Source organism: Hylaeus volcanicus, chromosome 8, assembly GCF_026283585.1.
Source record: "Hylaeus volcanicus isolate JK05 chromosome 8, UHH_iyHylVolc1.0_haploid, whole genome shotgun sequence".
Classification (NCBI taxonomy): domain Eukaryota; kingdom Metazoa; phylum Arthropoda; class Insecta; order Hymenoptera; family Colletidae; genus Hylaeus; species Hylaeus volcanicus.
Window position 1 is genome coordinate 5,589,800 of NC_071983.1, and position 24,276 is coordinate 5,614,075.

General features: G+C 42.9%; 1 protein-coding gene and 1 long non-coding RNA gene across 2 annotated transcripts; one reads left to right on the forward strand and one right to left on the reverse strand.

Moving 5' to 3' along the window:
• Nucleotides 1-219: 219 nt before the first annotated feature.
• LOC128881035 (dual specificity protein phosphatase CDC14A-like) lies at nt 220-24,184 on the reverse strand. Its single transcript, XM_054131683.1, has 11 exons — nt 23,339-24,184; nt 4,851-5,011; nt 4,314-4,674; nt 4,035-4,236; nt 3,669-3,916; nt 3,280-3,541; nt 2,995-3,124; nt 2,732-2,910; nt 2,361-2,473; nt 1,821-1,886; nt 220-430 (listed from the first exon to the last, which is right to left on the reverse strand). The coding sequence occupies exons 3-11, from the start codon at nt 4,426-4,428 to the stop codon at nt 225-227; spliced, it is 1,521 nt and encodes a 506-aa protein (XP_053987658.1). The 5' UTR covers nt 4,429-4,674; nt 4,851-5,011; nt 23,339-24,184; the 3' UTR covers nt 220-224.
• On the forward strand, nt 1,358-5,178 carry LOC128881041 (uncharacterized). The gene is made up of 3 exons (XR_008457972.1): nt 1,358-1,470; nt 2,341-2,511; nt 5,093-5,178. It is a non-coding gene; the product is annotated as an uncharacterized LOC128881041 (long non-coding RNA).
• Nucleotides 24,185-24,276: the final 92 nt, after the last annotated feature.

A 24,276-nucleotide genomic window follows, 5' to 3' on the forward strand; every position in this document is an offset into this window, starting at 1 on the left:
TTTAATTTATACGAAAAGATAATTTTGTATTGAATGAATTATAAAATCGTGTAAAACAATTTTCGATAAATCATTTCTCTTTCGCAGCTCTGACTTCAATACTCCTCGTTAAGAAGTTTTATTCTCCGATTGGCGACATTGCTCGCGAACGACGAAAACGATATTCGAACATCAAATGTTTTGAATGTAATAAAACAGCAATTTCTGTTTATGGTTTACCTCTTTTATTTCCTTTTGCGAGGGCTTCTTAAACTGTCGAGTCCACGGGCGATGTAACTTTGCTGTGGTTCGATGCTCCGCGACAGTTTGTACCTGTTCATTTTAATTTCGTTTAACCTGTCTCCTTGTGTCATGGCTCGTGGATCGTTGTCCTTATATTTCTGCGATTCGCGTTCAGAATTCTCCGTTGCTCTGATGTTCCTTAATTTTCCTGCAAGGAAATGCAACGGGGGATTATTTTCATGATAAATGAAATAAAACACAGGGTTCGAGAAGCAAAACAGTCGATTGATCAACGCAGGTAACGAACATTGAGAATTTTCTAATGGGTTGTCTGATAACTTACTCGTTTGATATTTCATTGCGAGCGGAATTAACGCAGAAACCAATTTAAAGAATCACATAAAACGAGGAGACACGTCGCGACTTAAATTACGATTGCTTTTAAACGTGCAAATTCGTTCATTGGCTCGTTCCAACTCGCGCATACGCACTGTTTTACGTGCCAGTAAAATATTTAATACGACCATAAAATTGGCGCCCTTAATCGCCCCAGAAAATAATAAAAGTATAAATGAATTAGGAACCCGCATCAATTTCTGTAGTTACGGTACTGCACCTTTAGCCATATTGGACGCGCATGCGCGATTTTGAAGTAACACTGACTTTGGCGCGACAGTTCATTTCATCGAATAAAATATTTTATTCGTAGAAAACTGCCTCATTTGACACGATTACACATATTGTACGTAACATACGACTAGTCGTTCTGCTTAGATTTCTGTTTGATTAATTAGAAATCCTTGTATTTAAAGTAAATTACTATTGACCGGAGAACTATTTATCGATATTGGATGCTGCGTCGTACTGCCTCTGCGCGGACTAAAGATGTCTGCCAAGTAGTCCCATATTCATGCGCAATTAAGAACATTAATATTTTATAAATAGAAGTCTCTTGAGTTTGAGCTATGGGTTCTAAAAAATGTCTATATTTTATTCTTTCATTTTTACTCTTCCTTTTGTGTAAAAAGTTATTGAAAAATAAAAAACTTTACGTTCAATGATCAAATCAGACTCGAACTAGGATGCGCGCGCAGCGTGCCGGATTGACCGCGCAACACTGTCGGTTGAAAAATGTAAAGGAGAAGATGGGACGTCGCAGCATCATTATAATTTCCCAATTTCTTGTGAAAAATGACCTTCAAGACATTTCCAGAATGACAAATTTGATGTGTGCCTGCTGTATGATGTGTATGTATGCATAATAATTGATGATCAATAGCTTTTCGATATGAATATATGAAATATTGTATGAGACCGATTCGACCTTGATGCAACTACAACTAACGTTAACATTTTGCTAGAATTTTCGCATAATTATGCAATATTTCATGATAAAGTAGCTCTCGGTTTTAAAAGAATGCATTATTGCGAAGTATTGTTACGAATCTATGGTTAATTAACAATCACTCGTAATAATTATCCCGTTTGCAATTATTTCGATCCCTTCGTCTGCATTTCTTTATAAAAGTGGACGTCATTTATGGATCGAATAAATTTTCGTGAATATAAAGGCGTGAAAATATTGGAATCGAATATACCTAAAATTCTCGTGAATTTCGTCTTGTTCGTTTTCTCCAACGGCCGATTCTCGTCCTTGTTGGATTCTGAAATTATTCAAAAGTATTTTCATTCAATATTTCGATCAAATATACTTTTTCTAATTTGGTGAATTCTAGATTTCGAAGAGCTTTTGTTACAGTTGCTGTTGTTATTAATCACTAGACTGCGGATCTTTATGGAAAATAAAATATTCGCGAACGTCCCTATAAAAAATTGAACCTAAATAGAAATATATTTTATTCTGAAAATGTTACAACATGAACTTTACTTTCAATCTTTTTTATATTCTTGCATATTGTTTGCATTTTGTAGTTTCTTGCACATTCAAATTTTCTATAAATGCATAAAGATCCGCAGTCTATTAATCACCTAACACCTTTTAATCTTGAATATCTTAATAGTAGAAGGGCCGATTTTTAAGAACAACAAAATAAATTTCCCTAGCCAGGACGATTTTCCTTCAGTCCTTCCTACAGTTGTATTGTTTAAATTTTTCAGGTGCTGGTAGAAACATTTACCTGTACATCCATTATCAGAAGAACCGCGCATTCTTCTTTCAAGTTTATCTGCTACCGAGTATATTCCCAATTTGTGGCGAAGTATCACGTTGTCATCGCCATAGTACTTCAATCTGTAACATAAACTCATGGTTAGGAAACCATAAACAAAGTAAGTGTATAAAATAAATTTAAATATTATTATTATCTTTATGCAAAATAAAATCTTTGCAAACGAAGCTAAAAAAATTAAAACTAAATAAGAATTGATTTCACTTTAAATATTATAATATGAATTTTACTTTCAATATTTTTTTATATTGCTAACTGTTAGCAATATAAAAACGTTCTAGATAATGTTAAGGTCGATTTCACGCAAAAATTTCAATTACTTGTACTGTCTGCCTGCGTGGAGCAAATTCTTTTCAATGTTCTCCAACCACGTTTGTTGGTGCCCGATAACAGAACCGGGTCGGCAAATTCTTATCCAAGCAATAGCTTCTCTGGCCGTCATTTTGTAATGTTTTATCAAGTATGCCGCAATTAGGGAACCTGTTCTTCCGAGACCAGCCTGGGACGATTGTAAATAGAAAATAAAATAAATGTACAGCAGGTAAACACACGAGTCTCGTAAAAAAGTAGGGATTGATATTACTTTGCAATGAACTGCTATCGGTCCGGTGGTGTTTTCGCTGAGCGAGAGAAATTGATTCAAAACTCTTCTGGGTGGAACGGTACCGTCTGGCATGAACATTTCGTAATGCGTGATGCCAGCTTTGGTGAATCTGTAAAATTTGTATCAGGTGTAATAGAGGAACGGTAGAGCAAAGGGTTACTTTAACTCCTTGCACTCGAGCGTCGACAGTGTTTATTCGTGTTAGAGTATGTCGAACCTAGAATCGTAGACCTTCCACAAGTCTTGTAAATTTTGCATACATACCTGGACGCATCGTAAGTCTTTTTATTTAGTCTGACGACAGCGGTGACTCCGTTTTTTAAGAAATAATCGATGTAACACTCTGGAGGATTGTAAGGGGTCCCAGGTTCGGTGCTGGGACCAACGAAGCCTAGGAATTTTTGGGGCACCATCCAGTTCAAGTCACCGTTTCGCATGTCCTCGTACTTCTCGTATTCGACCAGATCAAAGTCGTTGAAATTGAAGAAACCGTAGCTGCCTGCTTTCTGAAGCGCGTTCAGACAATCTGTCTCCCCAAACGGGGATAAAAGGACGCGTCTGCTTATTATTTGTTATCTTTGTCGTGCATTCTTCGAAGAAAAGATATTCTTTCATTGAAAAGAATACGTTTCATTTTGCGGGGTTGTCTTCACCTAATATATGGATAGTATAGATGGAAGTCCCCATAGATGCATCTTGAAACGGTTTTATCGGTACGTCGCCTCCCATGAAGAGAGCGTTGTAAGCTTCCCTCGGGCTTTTATTTAGGTACAAGACGGCATAAGAAGCTACCAAATAAGCGGAATTGGCTCTTTTGTGATCTCGTTGCGAAGTGTAATGCACAATTTGTCTGTCCTTGTGCGCCGGACTTTGAAGTTTTTTGTTTACCTTGGAACAGTATCTGTTGGCAAATTACTTTTAAAAATCGTCGAACCTAAGTAAGCTTTACTTGCACAAAGTGCAAGATCAAGCAGTACATTAAATTATTTATTTTAAACGAGCATGTGATCAGTTCTCACTTGTATAGGCAAGCGATATTCAAAGGGCCAAAGTCGCTGTAAAAATTGTTGTAAATCAGTTCGTCGTCGATGGTAAAGAAATGAATGCTCGAGTTACTTCTTGGATTTTTTCGGTCATTGGCCAACGTGGCGAAGTAAAATTTGTCTTTAATGTATTCGCAAATCTTTGTAACATCTGGATGCTTGTAAACTGTAGCAATTGCTGAAAATAAAAACGCAGATAAACTCGGATTTAATTGAATCAAATTCGTACAATTATTGGCCGAGTTATATTCGTACCTTCTACATCGCAGAGTCTGTGATCGTAAATATTTCGACAACTTCTTAGGAGTCTCGTAGTTTTTGTCTCGCACATCGCGCAGCGATACTTATTTTTACTTCGCAAACTGGACATTTATCATCTTTCGAGCGAATTTTCAATAGCGGTAACAAAATCTATTGCCAAGATTCTCCTGTGACTGGGTTGTGATAGTCGAACGTTGCACAATCATATCTTGCGTAAGGATTTGTTAGATGCTGTTTAATTTAACGCCGAAACGTTTTGGAAAGATTAATTTTTTAATTATTTCTACGTAGTTTCACGGAAAGCAGCTGCTCCCAAAATTGATTCACGGTTAACAAAGCACATGATTCTCTAAACCTAGAGCATAGAAATAAAATGTGATTTAACGATGTTTAAAATATTAACAAAAGTGGTGGAAGCAAAAAGGTAGTTTACTTAGAAAATATTATATAATTTTTAGATGAAAAATATTTGTTTTCAAGGCGAACATAACGGGGAAAGTATTAGAAACACGAGTTTAAACTTTTACGTACCCTAGGTAGTTCTCATTTTATAACAAAGGGGAGCCTGCCCTTAGACTTACGATAATTTAACATGCCAAATTGCTTATCTCATGTTTGACACATCAACGTGAAGTGTTTGTCGAGTCCTCGCGTTTTTCAGGTTTTTCTTTGAAATCATCGATAAGGTTTACCTTGAGGAAAAAGATGAACAATCGATACTCAAGTTCGAATAATTCCATTGTAAATTTTTAATACATCGTGAATTATTACAGGGAATAAACGCAATGAGGAAGAGGAGAATGAAGAGATTGCAGAACGGAGGACATTGGAGAATGGAGAGGGTGGGAACGAGTCGCAGATCGCAGGTATCCCGAGGGACGCAGCGAACGGCGAGTCCTCCACTTTTAAATAACAATCACATTATGCACAAAAAGAACGCAATAAAATATTTTAATATTTTCAATAATCAAGCGTGTAAGATTACAAAATCTCACTGTATATGTTTCTTTAAAAGTTTGAACTGCACGATTTAGACGTTCAAACATAATACTTAATAATCGATTTTTACTTTTCATTCTTTGCAAAAGGTTTTTTCAGCTTTTAAATTATCGATTTACATTCAAATTAAAATTTTTATCTGTAACAGTATAATATGTGCATGCCACGTTTAGATATACATGAAACTTATATTTTACCATTTTCGTTTGATAAGTATAACGTATACACAGCATAACTCAACGAGATAAGCAATACTTTTGCGAAGTATTACCCTTAAAGAATGAACTACCGTTTGTATTGTTATGGGAAATTTTCCTCGAAGATGCACGCATCGATGGCGGTGTCGCTCAATCGTTTAACTCGTCACAGGCGGTGCTTTCTTCTAAATCGAGACGTCGCACACGGACGTGTTCCCTATCCAGGTTGCATAAACCGCGGCATCGGTCTGCAGTACAATTTGCGAGTGCACCGGGAAGTACTTTAACATGCAACATGGAACCCGACCGGTAAAGCGACGAGAGGCGGTGGATATCGCGTCGGCGTCCGATCGGTATTTACGATTCAAGAGAAATCTTTTCTCGGGACAGGAGGCGGCTACGTCCATCAGTCCGTGCATCCATTCCTGCGTCCGTCAATCCGTTATAATTTCTCCGTTAATAGAATCCGAGATTTCGTAGCGAATCGTGCGAAGCATTCGAATACATCTCGTCACCATTCTCTCCTTTCTCCGCTCTTCCACCTTGTCGTCTTCCTTCGTTCCCTCTTTCACGTCTCCCCACTACTAGAACTGACCCTTTTCGCGTTATTTTCTCTCTGGCTAGGAATAGAACCCTTGGATTCTCTGTTCCCTGTCGTGTCTCACGTCTTTTTGTTTTCCAGACTGTATTGTAATTTTGGGACTCGTAGAATTACTCCCTTGAAGGGAGAATTAGATGTTACATAATATAGAGTACTCTGTAGGGAACACTCGGTAAAGTAGAACGCTTGGTCGGCAAGGCTGGTAATTTAGACAGCTGCGACCAACTTGGATTCTGATCCCAGCAGTAGCTAATCAGAGCGACCTGACTTACCGACCGTCTGTTCTGTATTACCAACTCTTTCTCGGATGCTGCCTCCCACAGGAGTGATCGATCGATTGATTTATTGTCATTGGTTTACGATTCGTGGATGTTTAGATCTCTCGCATACATCTCCACCTTTTCTTATGATCCCATAGGGATCTATCAGAAAGATTCGCCATCTACTGGCTGAAATGTCAATCCAATCGTCTTACTTCTCACCTCCTTCTACTTTGAAGTCTTCCTCCGTCTACTTCTGGCACATCTCTTATTCCTCGAAGTTCTCTTCCTGTGCTTCGGGCTGTCGTTCTCTTCATTTTTCTTTTGGCTCCTCGAAGGTATCGTAATCGTGTTCGTACACGTATGCAAAGCCCAACCCATATCTTCAAGCTGATACGGTCGCGCGTGTGCGCGCTACTAAGGCGGAACGCATGGCGATAAGGTCGAATCGAATTCGTTCGACTCGCCCTGCTTGGCAGATCTTCCAATTGGTAAACGAGTCGCGTGAGATTTCACCGGTGATTTTACGCGAAACGGGTGCGACTTGCAACACCGAATCGGTTTTCGTCTCTTCGCTGGATGCGTTCGAGGTGTTGTCAGTCAGTCAGCTCAGGTTTTATCACTCGAACAGCCGCGAGGAGCTGCACATAAAAATACGCGGTGCAAAACCCGTCCTTTCTAGGATAGCAAAACAATTTTTGTCAGTGTTAGCCCATTTATTAACCATCCTACGCCATACAAAATTCATACCGGTGCCGAAGAACCGAGCATTAACCATTTTTCGAGAACTCTGATCGTTAAATCTAAATTCCGTCCAAGTTTCCCGTTGTTTACAAGGAAATCCCCCAAAGATAATTTTACCAAGAAGACACGATGAGTCGTCCTGGCGAACGTTCGGGTCGTTAAAAGTTTCGAGAAGGCGTCCGCGCGAACGCTGATCGCGACCAACATCCTCTGCGGTCATCGTGTGCGGCATCAAGATCCGCTCATTGTTTCTCTAATGCATATTGACTATTAACAGCAAATCCGTTTTCCTTATACGCAGGGATATAAGTACGTCACGTCCTTATTCGCTAAGCAGTCCCATCGGCTACGTTCATCTTCGAGCCGCGTCCATATTCGGCGGACCTACCCACGCGCAATGCTGGTCGCGTTCGCAGAGGTGCCTTACCTGTTTGGGGATCAATCAAAACGAAACGTCGATGGATTAGCCATCCGACGGTGTCGTATTAAAATTGTAGGAAGCAATAGCGCGGGAGAAGACGCCCTTCACACTGGAGAAGATTAGAGGGAGCTAGGAAGATGGGAATAGTTACTCGATTCTGTTTAGTTGTCTTAGGATCTAACAGATTGTAGGTTTCGAGGCCTCAGACCTCTTCGCTAAATGTATCTACGCTTTCCAAAGTAAAATTCTGTTGGTGTTGCGTCAAACTCCAACAGGAGACTAGTACTCGAGAATCGGAATCCTCTCGTCGGTATTCAACGCTCTTATCCGGCTGTAACGTTACCCGAGATACGCTCGCTTAAAATAGATCTCGAGCGATACTCGCTGTAAACGTAATTAGCAAGCGTGAACTCGCTTCCAAGCAATGGAAGGTGTTTTTTTCCTCGATCGACCTTGCTCCGATACGTGGCGATTGAGAGAGGTTGTCGATCGTCGAAAAGAGATCGAGTCTAATGTTGAATTTTCCACAAATGTTCGAGACTCGACTTTCTTGAACAGCGGGAATTAGATTAACTGTAATTATTTTATGGTAGCTGGATGACATCTTCCGAGCGACATACATTCTCCAGAGAGTAGTGACTCAAGAAATCATTGAAGAAAGTATTTACGTGTTCGCTTCGGTAACCTACGAGGAAAAGAAAAGTAAAAATTCTCCAAAAATAGCTACCACACTTCGGACTGGTAACTAGTGCCACCAGGTTGGCTAAAAATTCATCGATTCGAGACACGTATAGGAACGTTATCCTAGGAATGGCGACTTACGTAACGCTGTTTCGGGATGAGCTTAATCGACAGCTCTCAAATTCGACGAGCTTCCGCGACGTATATCGATCATATACGTTCTTCAGATTCGTGAGTCATGGTATAAGAAGCGTCAGGAAATAGGCTGAATGCTTTAAGTCATTGCTACGGCATCCTTGATTCAATGCACGTAGGGAAACACTGAATAGTGTCATCGATCATTAAACTTTAGCGGGGGATCGATTTCTCTGACTCTTACGTTAGAAGACGTAGTCTTCGATACGTTTTGTGTTTAAGTGTGGCGCGGCAATTTTTGAAAGCGGAAGAACGAAGAAAGAAGAAATAAGCTAAAAATTCTCCCACTTTATCTAGAGAACTGGCCATCCTCCAGGTTCGTCGATCAGCGTTATGGAAGCGTCAAGAAAGTAGGATCACCGCATTTGGGTCAACTCGTTGTGTCATCATTCTAGCTGAACTTAGGATAAGGCATCCTGGATTCAGAACACGTAAAGAAACATCGAACGTGACCTTCGTTCATCAAACCCTATAGAAGGATTCCATCCTTTGATCAATATCCCTGTTTGGCCATCCACATCGAACCAACCGAAATATCAACGAGACGTTACTGGTTGGACGATGTCGGTTCTCGACTGCTACTTCTTTGAAGTACAGTGGATCATGGAATGCCTGAAAGAGGCGACGTCTTTGCCTCGGTATCTAACAATAAGTACGAAACGAGATTCCTGTCACAAAACACACCATGGCTGAAATTGATTACTCGGAGAGCGATTGTCATTCTTCGGGTTTATAGGTCACCGTCTCGGAAGCGTCAGAAATGAAGGCTCGCTACGTTTGGGTCAGTTAATCGTGTCATCAGATTGGTTAGGATATCTTCGATTCGAGACACGTAAAAAAACATCAGGCTAGTCCTTCGATCACGAAACTCAATAGAAGAAACCATCTCTACGAGCAGCATCGCTGTTCCAAAGAACTAATTATTAGAAGGTTAAAAGAAGACTCAACTAGGCTCAGCAGTCTAAAAATAGGAGAAGCTCTTCTGTTACACAACGACATTTTAAGGAAGAACTCAAATGCCTTGTAAAACACACGAAAACTAGTTGCTACTCTTCAATTTCACAGGTCCGAGAAGGTCCATCGTGTTATCGTTGCGTCCAGAACATCCTCTATTCAAACCACGTAAGGAACCATCGAATCAGTCCTCCCACAGAACCGCCAAGACGAAGCTTTTCACCTGGAAATCGCATCGAACCGCGAGGACGATTGGAATGTGCGTCGCGAAAGCATCGGTGCGTCTCCTCCGCCCTGGCTCGATAATTTGGATGGTTGCACAGCCGCGAGCCAAGAGCGGAGTAACTGGCACATAGACACACCGGTACCAAAATACCGACGCACAAGAGAGCCAGCCTGAGGAACGTGTACGGGGACACGAGGTGTACGTGTTCTGCGAGTGAGAGGCGAGCGAGGGATAGATGCTCGCGAGCAGGCGGCTCCGCTTCCGCGTGGACTGGACAATTGCCTTTGACATGCGTCTGCTCTCTTTTCACATGGATTTCAAGTTCTGTCCTTCTTCGACGGAGAATCTTCGTTAGAACACTTGGCTTAGGATCCTCAGGTTTAGGGATGGCTACTTTCATGACAAATTCGTTTCTAATCCATGATGCATCAGGTTCTCAGCTTTGCTAAAGCCTTTCACCATATCGTGGCGTTAATTAGTCTCTCTATCTTGAATATCAAAGCCCTTCTTCGTTAGAAAACTTAGTTTAGGATCGGACGATCAGCCTTCTACATAAAACTAGATGGACTCCTCGGGTTTAGGGATCGCTACATTTAATGCAAATTCGTCTCTGATCCATGATGCATCAGGTTCTCAGCTTCCCTAAAACATTCCTCTTACCACATCGTGTCGCTAATTAGTCTCTTCATCTCGAGTATCGAGGTAGCTAAAATGTTCTTCGATATTATAAATAATACGAAAGCATCTCCAGTCCATCGAAAACAATTTATACCTAAGTACCGCGAAGCCTTGTCGAAGAAAGCTGTGGCTGAGACCACGCCATCGGGTTACTCTCCCGGTGTCTCTCCTCTCGTCTCCTATTCTCTCCGGATGACCGCGGTCGATACGCATGAGCATTCGAATCACGACGGGCGCGAGCGGGCACGTAACAATTTCTGTTCTCGGGACTGGAGCCACTGGATGGCGATCCTTTCCAGTTGGGACCGCGTCGCGCATCCGTCCAGCCTTGGACACGCGCGTTTTTAATCTTCCTCGTCGGCGGGGAGCCTCTCTCGAGCCTTTCGTCCCCTGCACTTGCACGACTTCCCGAGGAAGAGGTGGCGAACATATTGGGAGAGGCGCGAGGCCGTGGGGGCGCGAAATCGATTCGGAAGATAGAACGAGGGAACCGCAAGATGAAGCACCTGCGGCCTTTCCGCGTATTTAGTCGATTATGCGACTTCGGTTTTTATATACATTGTTCATCCTCGAATGCTCTAAACGAGTATCTTGCTCGAAGGGCATGAAAGTCTCGGTTGACATCGATAATTGATCGTAGCTTAGATATCTTTATAAGACTTGTGAAATTCACTCTTGTTAATACTATCCGTCGATAGTCCGCGCCTCGGTTCGAAAGCTGAGATGTAAAGATCCGCGAGCAGAGAAATTTGTTGATCCTCGTCTGGAAGTATTCCGCTCGCTGTTTTAATTTATCGTGATCCTACGTGATTCCCGTTAGGATGATGAACGTCTTGGTTCGGTCGCTGCGTCTTCGGAGCGAATTTATCTTCATAACTGTGCGCGGACGCTCCGACGGACGAAAGATTCGATTGTTATTCATAAGGTAACCTAATACGCGGAATGACCCTTCCGAAGTGTCACAGACCTACCTGGGATAGCAAAACAATTTTTTTTTCATTAGGGTGACGAGAATAGTTGAAGCTTTCGAGGGTTGGAAGGTAGACTTCCCGGTAGCTCTCTTCAGAAACTGTCAGGGCACTCTCTGATTCATTATAAGCGTACAAGAGGTTTCGATAATAAATAAACAAATACATATGATACAAGCATGGATAGATTAATTTATCGAACGGAAAAGAGGTGATTTGAAGATACTGGAAGATGTCGACTCTGTGGTGGATTTTCTTTACCTTTATCTAGTCTGGGGAATCCCTGTCGAGGTCGTGGTCGTTTTCTATGGCGTTGCGACAGGGTTCCTCTTCTCTGAAACGCTCGTCCAGGCGCTGGCTGTTCTTCCCGCTCTCTCGCGGGTCAACGTGTCCCAGGTTTCAATCGTTGATGACGATATTTCAACATTCGACTGTCGGTGGTGATCATGGTGCAAGATTTAAGTCTTGATTCACCGGGACGACCATTGATACGCGCGTCAGGTACACGCTGAATTCTTATGCTAATGCGAGAAAGGAGCCGAGAAGACAATACATCCACATCCACACGGTCGCTCCCGCATCTGTATACACTTTGCGTCCCGTATTCTGTATTCTGTCAAGTGAATTAATACAATCACGAGGACCGCCGGGTGATTTTAGATGCGGTGAGATCGTGATCGCCGCGCCGGGCTCTTTATTGGGCTTTCTCATTGGGAAACGGAGATCGGGTCGCGATCATCCTGACCTTGGGAACCCAATTTCTAATCGAATCGATATCTTCTTCTCGTCCCGAGACCAACGTGTCGATAGCTTGCGACTGAAATCGTTTCAAAAACATACGCAATGCCTTGAAATAAAAGTAATTCAAAATTGTAGAACAGAATGTCTTCGCTTGTCTTTTCCACCCCGAGGAGATCGATTCATGGTTACAAAAATATCTACCCCTACATCTTCCGTTAGTTTCAGCTTCCTCGATTCATTCGCACCTCTACCTCACCCTGTTCACCCTCGGTTCACCCTGCTAATCAGTTTCTTCCTCGAAGATGGCGAAACCGCGCGCTTCGTGTCAGTCACGTCCCCTCGAGGGGCTATGGTTGCAAAGTAGGCTTGTACTTCGTGAAAATTAATCGTCGCCGAGCTGCTGGTCCTTTAATAACTCGTCGCGCATATGCGAAAAAAACATTGCGCATACGTTTCTTTTACGTGATCGATTTATTGAGTTGTTTCGTTAAGAAAGTCACCGTGCAGACGAGTCTCCTCTGACCCCCACCTCCACGTGGGGGCCTCTCTGTAGCACACGATACACGTGGAACATACTTCCGGTTGGCTGGTACCCGAACGTTACGGTATCGACAACTTCCGGTCATCACGTGCCTCAACGCGAACCTCTAAACCGTCGGGCAGATCTCACGAAACGAATACGTATCTACCCGCGTGGCGTGCGCATTAAGATAACGCGGAGTTTTTAAAGTCGACGATAACGAAGCCCCTGGGGCACTTGAACGCGCTCGAAAAGTTGCGAAAACGCTGTATTGTTGTTGAGTCTACGTTCTCGAGTCGGCCATCCTCTATCTGGAGTGGTCTTCGTTTTCAGCGAGTATTAGGAGTGATTGATCAGGTCGATCGGAATTGCTTCGACGCGTTAATCTCTTCAGGCGTATCGCACGTGCTGTTGGAAGTTGTAAATGGGAGTGATAGTTGTGGGAGGATCGTTAAGAAACGTAATTTAGACGTAAAACAAACGAGAAAGTAGAATTTTAATAGCGTGCTTCGAGATCGTTGTAAGAGAGGATTTTTTTTTTCATTTGTCAGTAGAAGCCTTTTCGAGTACTAATTACAGTAATAGCTTCAAAGAGATTTCTGGAAAGAGAAATCAAGCCGAAGATGCTGTTTATCGTCCACTGCATTGGCAGCGGATGCACGCTATTAGTTGTCGGTTAATTCATAAAAATTACTGCCGTACGGGCTGGATTTTCTTTTTCCACGATTGACCATTGACGCAGAAGAGAGAATAGCAGTAAGAGCACACGATGTAACGGGTCGTTCTGCCTGGCCAGGGTGGATGAGTGTAGCATTTCCCGTATTGCCGTCGTAACTCGCGACTACTAGCCGCGAAATGACAACTGCTGAACAACAGATAGAGGTTCTCGACCGTCGCGACGAGGAATTTCGACTTTCTAGCGATTCTGTTGCCAGCGCTATTCCGTTCGCCATCGATGGAATCGGATCCTCGTCGAGCAAGAACCACGGAAATGACGTGGATCGAAATATGAGCGTTCCAAGCCTTCGGAAATTAAATTTCGTAGGATAGCGACTTCGCTGATAATTCGCATTGTTTTCAAATGGAATATTTGGGCCGAATGTTTTCTTCGTTCCGTAGATAAGAGAACTCGTGACAAATTGTAGCAATTCGTGAGAATGGAGAACCGCTGTGTTATCCGGAGAACGAGCCGAGATGGTAGTACGTAAGTTCTCAATAATGCGACGTTAATCAGACTATATAAAATTATATATTTCCAATCCAGAAATAGGCACGGAGGAAATTACGAATCGCATCGACAGTAACGGAGCGTATCTCGATTTCGTAACGAATGAATCTGTTTGTGAAGTTTGGGCGATATTCACGCGAATAACGAATTCATACATTCAGAAACTCGTGATGCGTTTCGAAGTTAATTGAGTCGTACGATTTAAAAAAAAAAATATTCTTCACGGAGGGTACAAATACTTATGGGACTGACTGTAATATAAGTACATACTTATATTTATATTATATATTTTCGATTATTATTGTCGTTACACGTTTATTAATGATACCACCGGCATCGATTAACTTCTTTCTCGTCGTACCTCGCTTAAAAGTCGAGAAACGTTATAGGTAACATATTTATCAGTCAAGTTTTTCATCGTTTTGCTCGTTTCCCAACAGATGTCGCGATGTTTCAACAAATCTTCCAGGTTGTTCAATATTTCGAGAAGTGTTATGAACAAAGCCGCATGCACGCGACATTCTGACTCATAATCAGAGACGATTTATATTCACCACCGAACGTCATATTGTCTGCGTTCATTATCTTGTCATCGATTTCGTTTGATATTACGTCCTAACGTTACAAGACAGATAACGCGTTCGAGTTCGCGGTACTCGCGTTATCAACAATTTGCGCGAGATTCAATAAAACGCCATCTACAGAAAAAGTGGACTGTAACAATTGAAAAGTATCCAGGGTTTAATAATTAAAAATTATCGTTTTCAATTCGTGCATACGACTCGAAAAATTGTATTGGATTCAAATTTGTACAGATCTGTATAAAGAATTGAGATTTAAAAAAAAGCATGTCTCGTCATCAAAACAGTGTAACATGTATTTTATATATTTTCGAATCGATAGAAATCCTAAAACAATTCCCACACGTTCATTCGCCAAAAATGCATAAACATCCGCAGTCTTATTGTTAACTTTCTCTAACGTCGATCGTTTTACGACCTAAATATCCCACAGAATCGTTTCGTTTTTTTTTTTCATTATCAGTTTCTTTTCGTTCACTGCCAACGTGTGGCAATCATTTCCTGACTCACAGTATTCTCGAAAACGAATCGGATTATCGAAAGAAATAATCGCTGACAAATCTTCCAGCATCGAATCGTTGGAATTCCTCTTGATGGTCGCGTTCGATCGGACGAGTCACCTTGCATCGCGCGGCCCTCGTCGATTATTATCGATCGTTTATGAATCGACGCGACCGCTGCTGGTCGCGGCGTAGTCGACAGAAAAGGACTGACGTTCGTCAATTGACCGGACGAGGTATCGCAAACGAAATGATTATCATCCCCAGTGGATGACGGACGAGTGGCCGTCGTGCTGTCTAGAAGAGGGAAACCGTAGAAGGTGGGAAACCTCTCGGAGTCTCCCAACTCCAAGCTAGGAATTAGCATTGCTTCTCCGGCATCTCTTCTCTCTTCTCCGTCTACCCCCGTTGTCTTTCGCCCCTGCTCTCCTCCTCCAACGGGGGGAAAAAAAAACCTTCTCGAAAGAGCCCTGCTTCCCGCGATTATTTCGTCCTTCCTGGCCATTTGTTCCACTGCTCAGGTCGCTTCGGCCTTGGAAACGCTCGAGGTGTTACCCCTTTGCTCTCCAGAGACGACCACAGCGGCGACAGATCTTGTTTATTTTTAATTTATCGAATTATCGAGCCCTCTCAAGTCTTATATTCGAGTCTTAACGTAGCATTAGCTCACGAATAGGTTTCTAAACTCTTTAGTTATTCACTTGGAATGAGACTTTACATCTCAAATTTGACGTCTCTGAAACCACGCCATTACCTATTCGCCATTTTTTAATATTCACGAGTGATTCGTTCGCCATACTTCTCCTCCAGTGCAGTTTGTCCATTTATTGTTTATATCGAGAAACATAGTTTCCAGCAGTGAACGTGGAATAAAGTAACGAATTTAGTTCCCACATACTGCACGTTTTTGTGCCGCACAAGTCGAAGCTTCTAAAGCTGAAGAGGACGTCCAGTTTGTCGATCTCTTCATCCGATTAAGCCCCATCCCGACCATTCCCTGGGCTGTCCCATCTCCGTGATTCTTTCGTTTCATCGGCTTTGCGTTTGCATTTTCTCGTCTTCAGACCAACGCAAACAAATCGCATTCAACTTTGATTTGTCTACGCTCTTTGTCACATACTTGCGTAAATTACTAGAGATCATTAACGACAGTGAAGGTATTTGGTATTCTGGAGAAATCGTTTAGAAGATTCAGCTCGGTTATCCGGTTGCACTGGAACTCGCCTATTTTAAAGTGTACCTCGACGTTTCCTCGATTTTAAGCAATTAAACGAGAGAGCTGGGTTACGAAATCCGAGAAAATCCACGGTTCGAGCTTACGTGCGCCGCCGGGTAGTCTTGCGTGTAAATAAATGCGTGAAATGCGTCTAATCGAGTAATAGTCGATCATTCTCGTTGCATCGTACACCTGCACGCCCAGTCGTTACCTTTCGAAGACGCGTTCGATTCATCGCTATGTGATACGTAACGCGAATTTCACCGAGTTTCGTGTCTCCTTTGTGCCGGTTTCCTTGTCGAGACTGCGACGCGCGGCGCATCTCGAAGGGATCCCTCGAAAAGCTAACGATGTCTCGATTGCTCGCAGATTAGGAACTCGAATTCACAAATTCTCTCTAGGAACATTGGAGAGACGTCGCGAGAATATTTCTCTGCGAGATTTAGACATATTTATTCGGAATTTCACGGAACAAATTTAATCGTTATTAGCATCGTTGAAAATTTAATCGTGATTGATGAAAAAATGGATGATTTTTCAAGATGGCTCGCGAGAGAGAGAGAGAGAGAGAGAGAACAGTTAGAGGCCGGTGTATGTCGCAGGTGGTGCACACATTGTGTCCACTACATGTCAGCAATGCGCCACTTTCTTTTCTTCAAAATACAATGCAGGTCTTCGAGGTCCCCTTCTCGATGTTCGATTCGAAATTGCCAAAATTATTCAGCGAGATGAATGTACAAGTTTCGTCGTTTACAAGAACTCTGATTTTCACTGTTTTCCTAACCGTGAGAAGCATCGAAAATATGTTAAATACAAGGTGGTAGAGATTTCAATGGTTCCACAACAATGAGACGAAGGACTTCTTGAAGTTGGATATATTCTTCTCAGGCTTGATACAGCTGAGAAAAATGACTGGAATTCTTCGCGATGAAATATACGTGTCAATCGATCGACATAGTGCACTACAAGATGGTTATGCTGATATAAATCTGCGAGAGAGAAACTTACGATCCGTACCCAAGGATATATGCTTACAAAAGGACACGAACAATCGAATATCCAGTACAGAACCAAGACGAAAACCCTTGTGGAGTGCCCCAAGCAAATGTCTCCGACCAAGATACCAAGTTTCCGTCGTTTCCTAGGTCCTTCGGCATCATCGAGAAACGAGACTCCATCTGCGCGTGCTTCCTGCAAACACCGAAACTGTTCGGCACGCATCAACTGCCGAGCACGCGAAAATTCGCTAGCAACTCCCAGTCTGTTCGTCGGTGCCGATATCAAACCGTTTTCGAGCATCTGCGCAGACGCGTGCCCCTCCCTCGCCACGAAAACCAAATTCCCTCGGTTTCTCAGCTGATCCCGCGTTCACGGTGACCAATTTCAACGTACCAGGTACGCAACGCGCGCCAGGATACCGAGCCGAGTAGAACGAGATAGAGCGCGGCATTTGCGCGAACAAGGGGAGACCGAGCGCAGGAGGAAGGAGAGTTAAAAAAAAAAAGAGAGAAAAAAAAAGAGAGATAGTGGTACCCCAGCGACGGGGAGCAGCCCATGAAACGACGAAGAGGGCCCGAGGAGGGCTTCGATAAAGCGACAACGCGAGGAACGGAGAAGGGAGAGCCAGGGAGAGACAACTGGAGAACAAGGGAGAGAAGGGGAGGGAACGGATAAGAGGAAGCGTGGGCACTCAGGTGTGACTCTCCCGCGGGTTCTCTTGCCTCTCCTTGCCAGCAGCAACAGATACGCGGACCTTGGTCTCCCCGTGCACCTCCGGAAGTGCTCTTTATCTCTGTCGGTCTGTCCCCTCGCCCGTACCACCGTGCGTGCGTGCGTGCGTGCATGCGTGCCTCTCCAGGCCGTGCAACCGCCACGCTACCACCGCCACGATTAACCGAAATTTCGATTCTACCGAACGGTATCGACCAAACGCTCGATGACTACGACTAGTCGACCATGGGACCGATATTAGGGGGGGGAGTGGTCCGGTTGTTTCGATCCAAAATTTTTGAAAGAAATCTGAGTTTTTAGCGGGGATTTTTTTGGAGGTTCGGGATCTTGTTGTTGTCGGGCCTTAAATTGAAGTCTGTATCGTTTGTTTAACTTCGAGAGCGGGAGACGATATACGAATCCCTTCGTTTGTTGCGTTACTTGTTGAGATCTTTGAATTGGGCTGTTTGAGTAAATGGGAAATAACGAAGATCTTCTTTCGGAGATTAGAGACTCGAGAGAGTTGTGCTGAAATTTAGAAGATTGTCGAGTTTATCTTGAAGGCTACGCTTATTTTAGTATCCCACCTGTTAGGATCTTAGATTTAGTATAGATAGGCAAATACGAATAATAAGTAACCTTTGTTATTGATAGAATAATAGGAAATGGAGGACAGCGTCTTAGGAGCACGCTTTCCATCATCTTTTACGATTCGTCGATTGAATTAGTACGAGGCGAGGTATTGCGTGGCAAGTTTGCATGCCTCTGCGTATATCACGCAATCTTATCGAGGCCGTGCTGATACCAGCACATTTTGACAGTCTCGGCTGCGAGAGATCGATGGAAACCTTCCTTGATAAATCATCCTCGGTCTCCGTGATTCTGGCACATTTAAATTCCTCCTCGATTTCGTGGAAGCTATGCGCGAAAACTCGATACCTCCTGGGATCAAAGACGATCCCCTTGGACCCGAGGAATTCTCTTCGAGCGATCAAGGTGATACAAGGATGGGATCCACTCGAGGGGAGAGGAATAATTTTTGAACGAAAAGGAAGCACGGAAATTAAAATTACCCTGTTACTTTACAACAATTTAGAAGTTTCCCAAACTTTCCCAGAAATCTTTACCAAACGTAGAACATTGTATTTTTCATGGGAAGATCATTTCGAAGGTAATATCACATCAGGCTTTACAACAATTTACAAGTTTCCCTGAAGAGGACTTGGTCGAGTAACATGTTTAATTTCGCATTAGTCAATCTCCACTCGAGAGAAATATTTCAACTTTTGTAGGAAGACACAAAGTACTTTCCTCCCCGAACGATCATCTCACAGATAAAATCGCAGCACGACCTTTATTTTAGATCCCCTCCAGACGGATCGTCCCAAACGCAAAATTGCCTATACAGATGGCATCGCTCCATTTGTTCCAGACGAAAATAACAGAGAGCCTAGTAGTATTTCCACGACTCGTCACGCTTACTTCTCACGATTCACTTTCTACGCGCTTCTCACGCCCTGACACGTTTAAATTCCGCTCCATCCTCGTACGGGCACGGTTCCCGAAAAGGAGAGATTCCATCTACCGATCCGCCGGCGATCTTCCAAGAATCATCGAGATCTTTTCCTCCCTATCGGAAGGACTCCGGTGAATAAATATGCATGTGAATTCGTGCTTGATTCCACGTTTAAGCGGTAGCTCTTCGGGAATTATCTCTTGGTTCTTCCCTTCGCTAATTTTAAACTCTCTTCGATCGTTTCTTCGGGTCGAGGACGATAGAGGGTGAGACAAAGGAGCGGGTACGCCGTGACGAGGGGGCCAGAGGGGGCGGGTTCTAGAGGCAGGGAAAACAATTTGATGGAATATATAAAGTCCCCATCCTCCGTTCTCCAACTTCTCCGGACGTAGTTCTCCTTAATCGAAGGAGGATGTGGAGTCGGTTAAGCCGAAGTCAGTCAGTCAGTTTCATTTGAACGTCAGCTGCCCGGATGTCTCCCCCATCTGTGGGACTCGTGTTGCAGGGAACAGAGGCACCCATGTGAGACACCTTCTCCTCCGTGCTCGCTCAGGTGGACCTACACACCGTGGCGCACGTGTGTGCGGGTAATGCGCGCGTATCTCGACGGACGTGGATACATCTGGACGAGAAACGCATCTGCGAATCGCGCGTTCCTCGACGTGCCTCGCGAAAATCCTCTAGGTCCCAGCTAGATCCGCGGTACCGCGATTTCTGGATGGATCTGGGTCCTTGGGACTCGGACATCCCATCTGGTTTTCTTGAAAATTTGCTCGAAGGTGTGGGTTGACTATTGCTGATTGGCTCTTCGAACTTAGAAGGTTGTATGGATAGATAGTTGTAAGAAAAAGTAGAAATGAGAGATTTTAGAAGACATAGTAGATACTAGGTATTATTCAAACGTTAGTTAACTGACGTTAACTAATAATTTTCGTTGTTGAATTGAAGGTTGCACTGACTTTAGTACGCTACTTGTTGGAATCTTAGAGTTAGTATGCGTAGGTAAATATAAATAATGAATAACATTTTTTATTGATAGAATAATGGAAATGAAGGACAGTGTCTTAGGAGCACGCGTTCCATCATCTTTTACGAGGCAAGGTATTGCGTGGCAAGTTGAATAATTTTGTGTATCGAATATTTCTATTTTCCACGCGCAACTTCGATATTCAGTTTTTAAGACTCGGGTTCCTTAATTGTTCGGATTATCTGCCTCGATAGATAATAGCTACAACTTGTGATTCTTTGGACAGACACGCGACACGATTCAACAATTAGAGCTCTCTGTATTGCTTATCGGAGGTTTCTGTTCTAATCGATTTGGTTTAACGACAGTTCAGTCTCGTAGATAAGTGATGTTGCTGAAGTTTGTTATGTAGCTTCTAAGGTGCTCGAGCAGGCCATTTCTAAGCTAGTGAGTTATAGAAACACCGAATTAAAAAAGGATTTTTTAAAATGTATTCGTTGTCGCGTGGAGTTACATTCTCTCGACGCCTCAAGCTGTCCAAGCCCTTTTTCTAATCCCTCGAGGGCTGTTTCTAACACCAGTAATCGCAATTCTCGCTGTACATTCTTGCTAATTATACAACATACTCACCGCTTCGCAATTTATTATCTTCATGTCTTCGTGTCATGTAAGTACACGTCTCCACCTCAATGTCATTATTTTGCACGCACACTTTCAACCAAATTATTCGGATCATAATTAATTCGAGTCAACCTTTTCATTTACCACAGCAACCTACTTTATCCATACCTCACATTACAGATATTGATACGTATATAAAATTTAAAAGAACACAAATTAAATTTTCTAAATCACTCCAAAGTGCTCGTACCTGTTATTCTAATAAAGCTCCTATTTTTAATTCATGCTACATTGAGCTTCCTTACACCAGGTCCTCGATATTTGACGCCTTAAAGGATTTGAGCTTCTAAATCAGTAGGAAAGAGAATTTATAGAAAAGGAAGGACGCAAATTAAATTTTCCTAATCACTCCAGAGTATTTCTACTTGATATCCACTGTCCTAATAAATCTTCTTCCACCTCGGGTTCACGCCACATCGTGTCTCCACGCCATGCCTCCAATTTTTCACGGCATAAGAGGGCTTTTGCCTCTAAATCGGTAGGAAAAGTATATAAAAATGGGAAGTTATACGATAAAACATCTTTCATCTCCACTTCACGTCACATTGTCCCCTCAACCTGCCGCACCATACACACACCATCGACTCACGATTTCCCTCTCGTCCCGCGCCTTTTCTCGAAAAGCAGTCGACCAACTCGCAATAAACGTCAAACGATAACGAACGACATTCGAGTAATTGCCCCTCTCGCCACCCATAAATTAGTTAATGCGCGATGTTACGCGAAATAACCTTTTCAATAGCCGCGGTTCGCGTTTCGTGAAATGTTCGGGAAGCGTCCGTGAAATATCGACGAAAGTGATGGCACAGGTTGCTCTCATAAATATGTACGTTCGATAACCCGTACGTAAACCGAGCCGCGTGTTAGCATCTGTTCGCGGTGTGTACTCTTTTACCTGCAGCTTTCGACGTAATTTACCGACCTGCCGCGCGGACGGAGCACCGACTTTGATAAAAACAAAAAGGACGAGCCGCTTTCACGTTTTAATTTCACCCACGAAACTGTCCAGCAGAAATTGCCGGTACTCGCGGTTGTTGCAAGCAGATCGTCTAGACTCTAGAGGAATCGACGGATCGCGATTGCTTTTCAGAGACTGTGATTTGGTTAAACTTTTGGAGCTGCGAGGTATAATTGTAGAGAAAAGGCTTTTTTTCTTATATATACAGTCGATTAGAACCGTTGGAACTAAAATGCATCGTATGTATTCGGTTGATACTGTTTCGAGATCGAATGTATAAACGGTCGCATTATGCGCGCGAATGACCCTTGATTGCTGACCTCTTCACCTGCGCTGGTCACGCTTGTGAATTATTCATCGAGTTTGCGCACATCCTAAAAACTCATCAGCGGGCCCAACGGAGTCTTCTCGAAACGTTAATGAATACAAGAGACGCGTTTCCTTTACGGCGATCGGAAACGGAGTCCACGTACGGCTGGCGTTGGCTTCGAACGTTGATCTTTCTTTTTATTCCTCGAAATGAACGCATGTAAATTCATAAAGTAAATTGAACTTCGGTTCGCTAATTTTTATAACGTTACATAATCGATTTAGATTTATCGTGTAATAGTAGAAGATATGTATGAGTCAACAAAGTTTGCATCCGTTGAAAATAATTATAAAAATCGACGGAAGTGTAGTTTAATTCACTTTACTGACTTTACGATGAACGAAGCGTCAGGATTGATTGTACCGGTAGTCTTTTCGAACTGGAAACGTCTCTGTCGTGGATCTGGAAACAATGTCGTCGAGTCGACGATTTTTCGAGCGATCGCGTTGCGTGTTACACGTGGCTGAGAAATATTAGCGCCGCATCCGTTTTCTCAGAAGCGTTCTCGTATTATAGCGACGACAACTCGCTTCGATGACACCGTTGCGAATATAGCAGATCGCGTATCACAAAAGGCAGTTGATAAACGAGAAGCATAACGTTCGCGCCGGAAGATATCCAGCGCGTGGTACCGATGTCGCGTGGAAATCTTTCGATATCAGCTCGAATGAATCGTTCCGATTTCCTTCAAAATTTGGTTAGGAATCTCCCATTACTGTGAAAGTATTTAAAGCAAAAAATTATAATAGTAGTTCAACTTGAACAGTTGACGAAATCAAGCCTTCCCTTCGAGTGCTTAATTATTTGATTAACTCGTAAATGACTTCCCTTGCAGGTAGTAATTTCTAGTTTGCCTGCTAGATTAGAGCAAATTATAATTAACTATAGCGATTATATAATCGATTTAGGTTTATCATGTAATAATAGAAGACTACGATTATTAATGCGTAAGTGTTGTTTAGAGTGTATCCAATGAAAATAACAATAATAATGGTGTTCCACGAGCCGAGGTATAGCATGAATTATGAACCGAAACCTATACCGCGCGATGATGGTATTCGAGAACATTGAACTCGAAATGCTGCTGACAAAAGACAAGTTTCCTACCTCTGCTTCACAGCCCGACTATAGTTCCCAGCCGCAACAGTGCGTCGATTCTTCTCCCTCGGTTACTTTCTATATTCTCAATTTCTTCCGAAGCGACGGAGAGCAGCGTCGATATACACTCTCGTTAATTAACATTCGATGCAACAGGAGCGAGGAGATTTAAACCTCTTTTAAATCTCGACGACCATGAACGCTTTTTCTTGAATGCAAATTTAAACGCAGGGACTTGTTAAGCCAAGTGAGTGGTATACTTGAGACGATGGAAGGTAAATATACTCAGTTGATAAGCTTCTAGGCTCCTCTCTGTTGTAGGTCACACTTCTAGATTGGGAAACACTGGTGTACTCGACGAGATTTTCGTCTCGCTGCTCTAGAAAAATTTTTATTCAACGTTTCCAATCCCTTAATCTAGAACGTCGCCAATTTGTTATTTTAATTACACTTCACCACCTCAAACTACAATCTCATCTCACTGCAAGAAATTTTAACGAAGAAAATTAATTCTAATTTCTCTACCCTCCTTCCTCCTTCCCTAAAAGGAAAACCTTATTCCTCTTTCAGTAACTCAATTCGTCCCGTCAGCTGAATCACACTGGCAGCGAAAGAAGCCAGGATTTCCATAGCAATCTCTCGAATCGGCTTCTCAGCGTGCACACGAACGTCAGAGCTCTTACGTTCGTTATCTAGCCGCGAGAATTGATCGAGATTAGAGTGTCCGCATCCGGAAGCGTTTCTTATACAGTTTCCTTTTTTCTTTTTCTCTCCGCGATCCACGCTCGCCCGAGACGCACGCACGTATTTTTCTCTCATCTTTCGCGCTCGCGCTTACCTTCGCGAAACGATGCACCTGCGGACCGCGAAACGCGATTAAAGCTGCTCTAGAACGCACCAGTCACGCTTACACCTTCCGTTCTCCCCCTCGTTCCTTTATTTTCTTC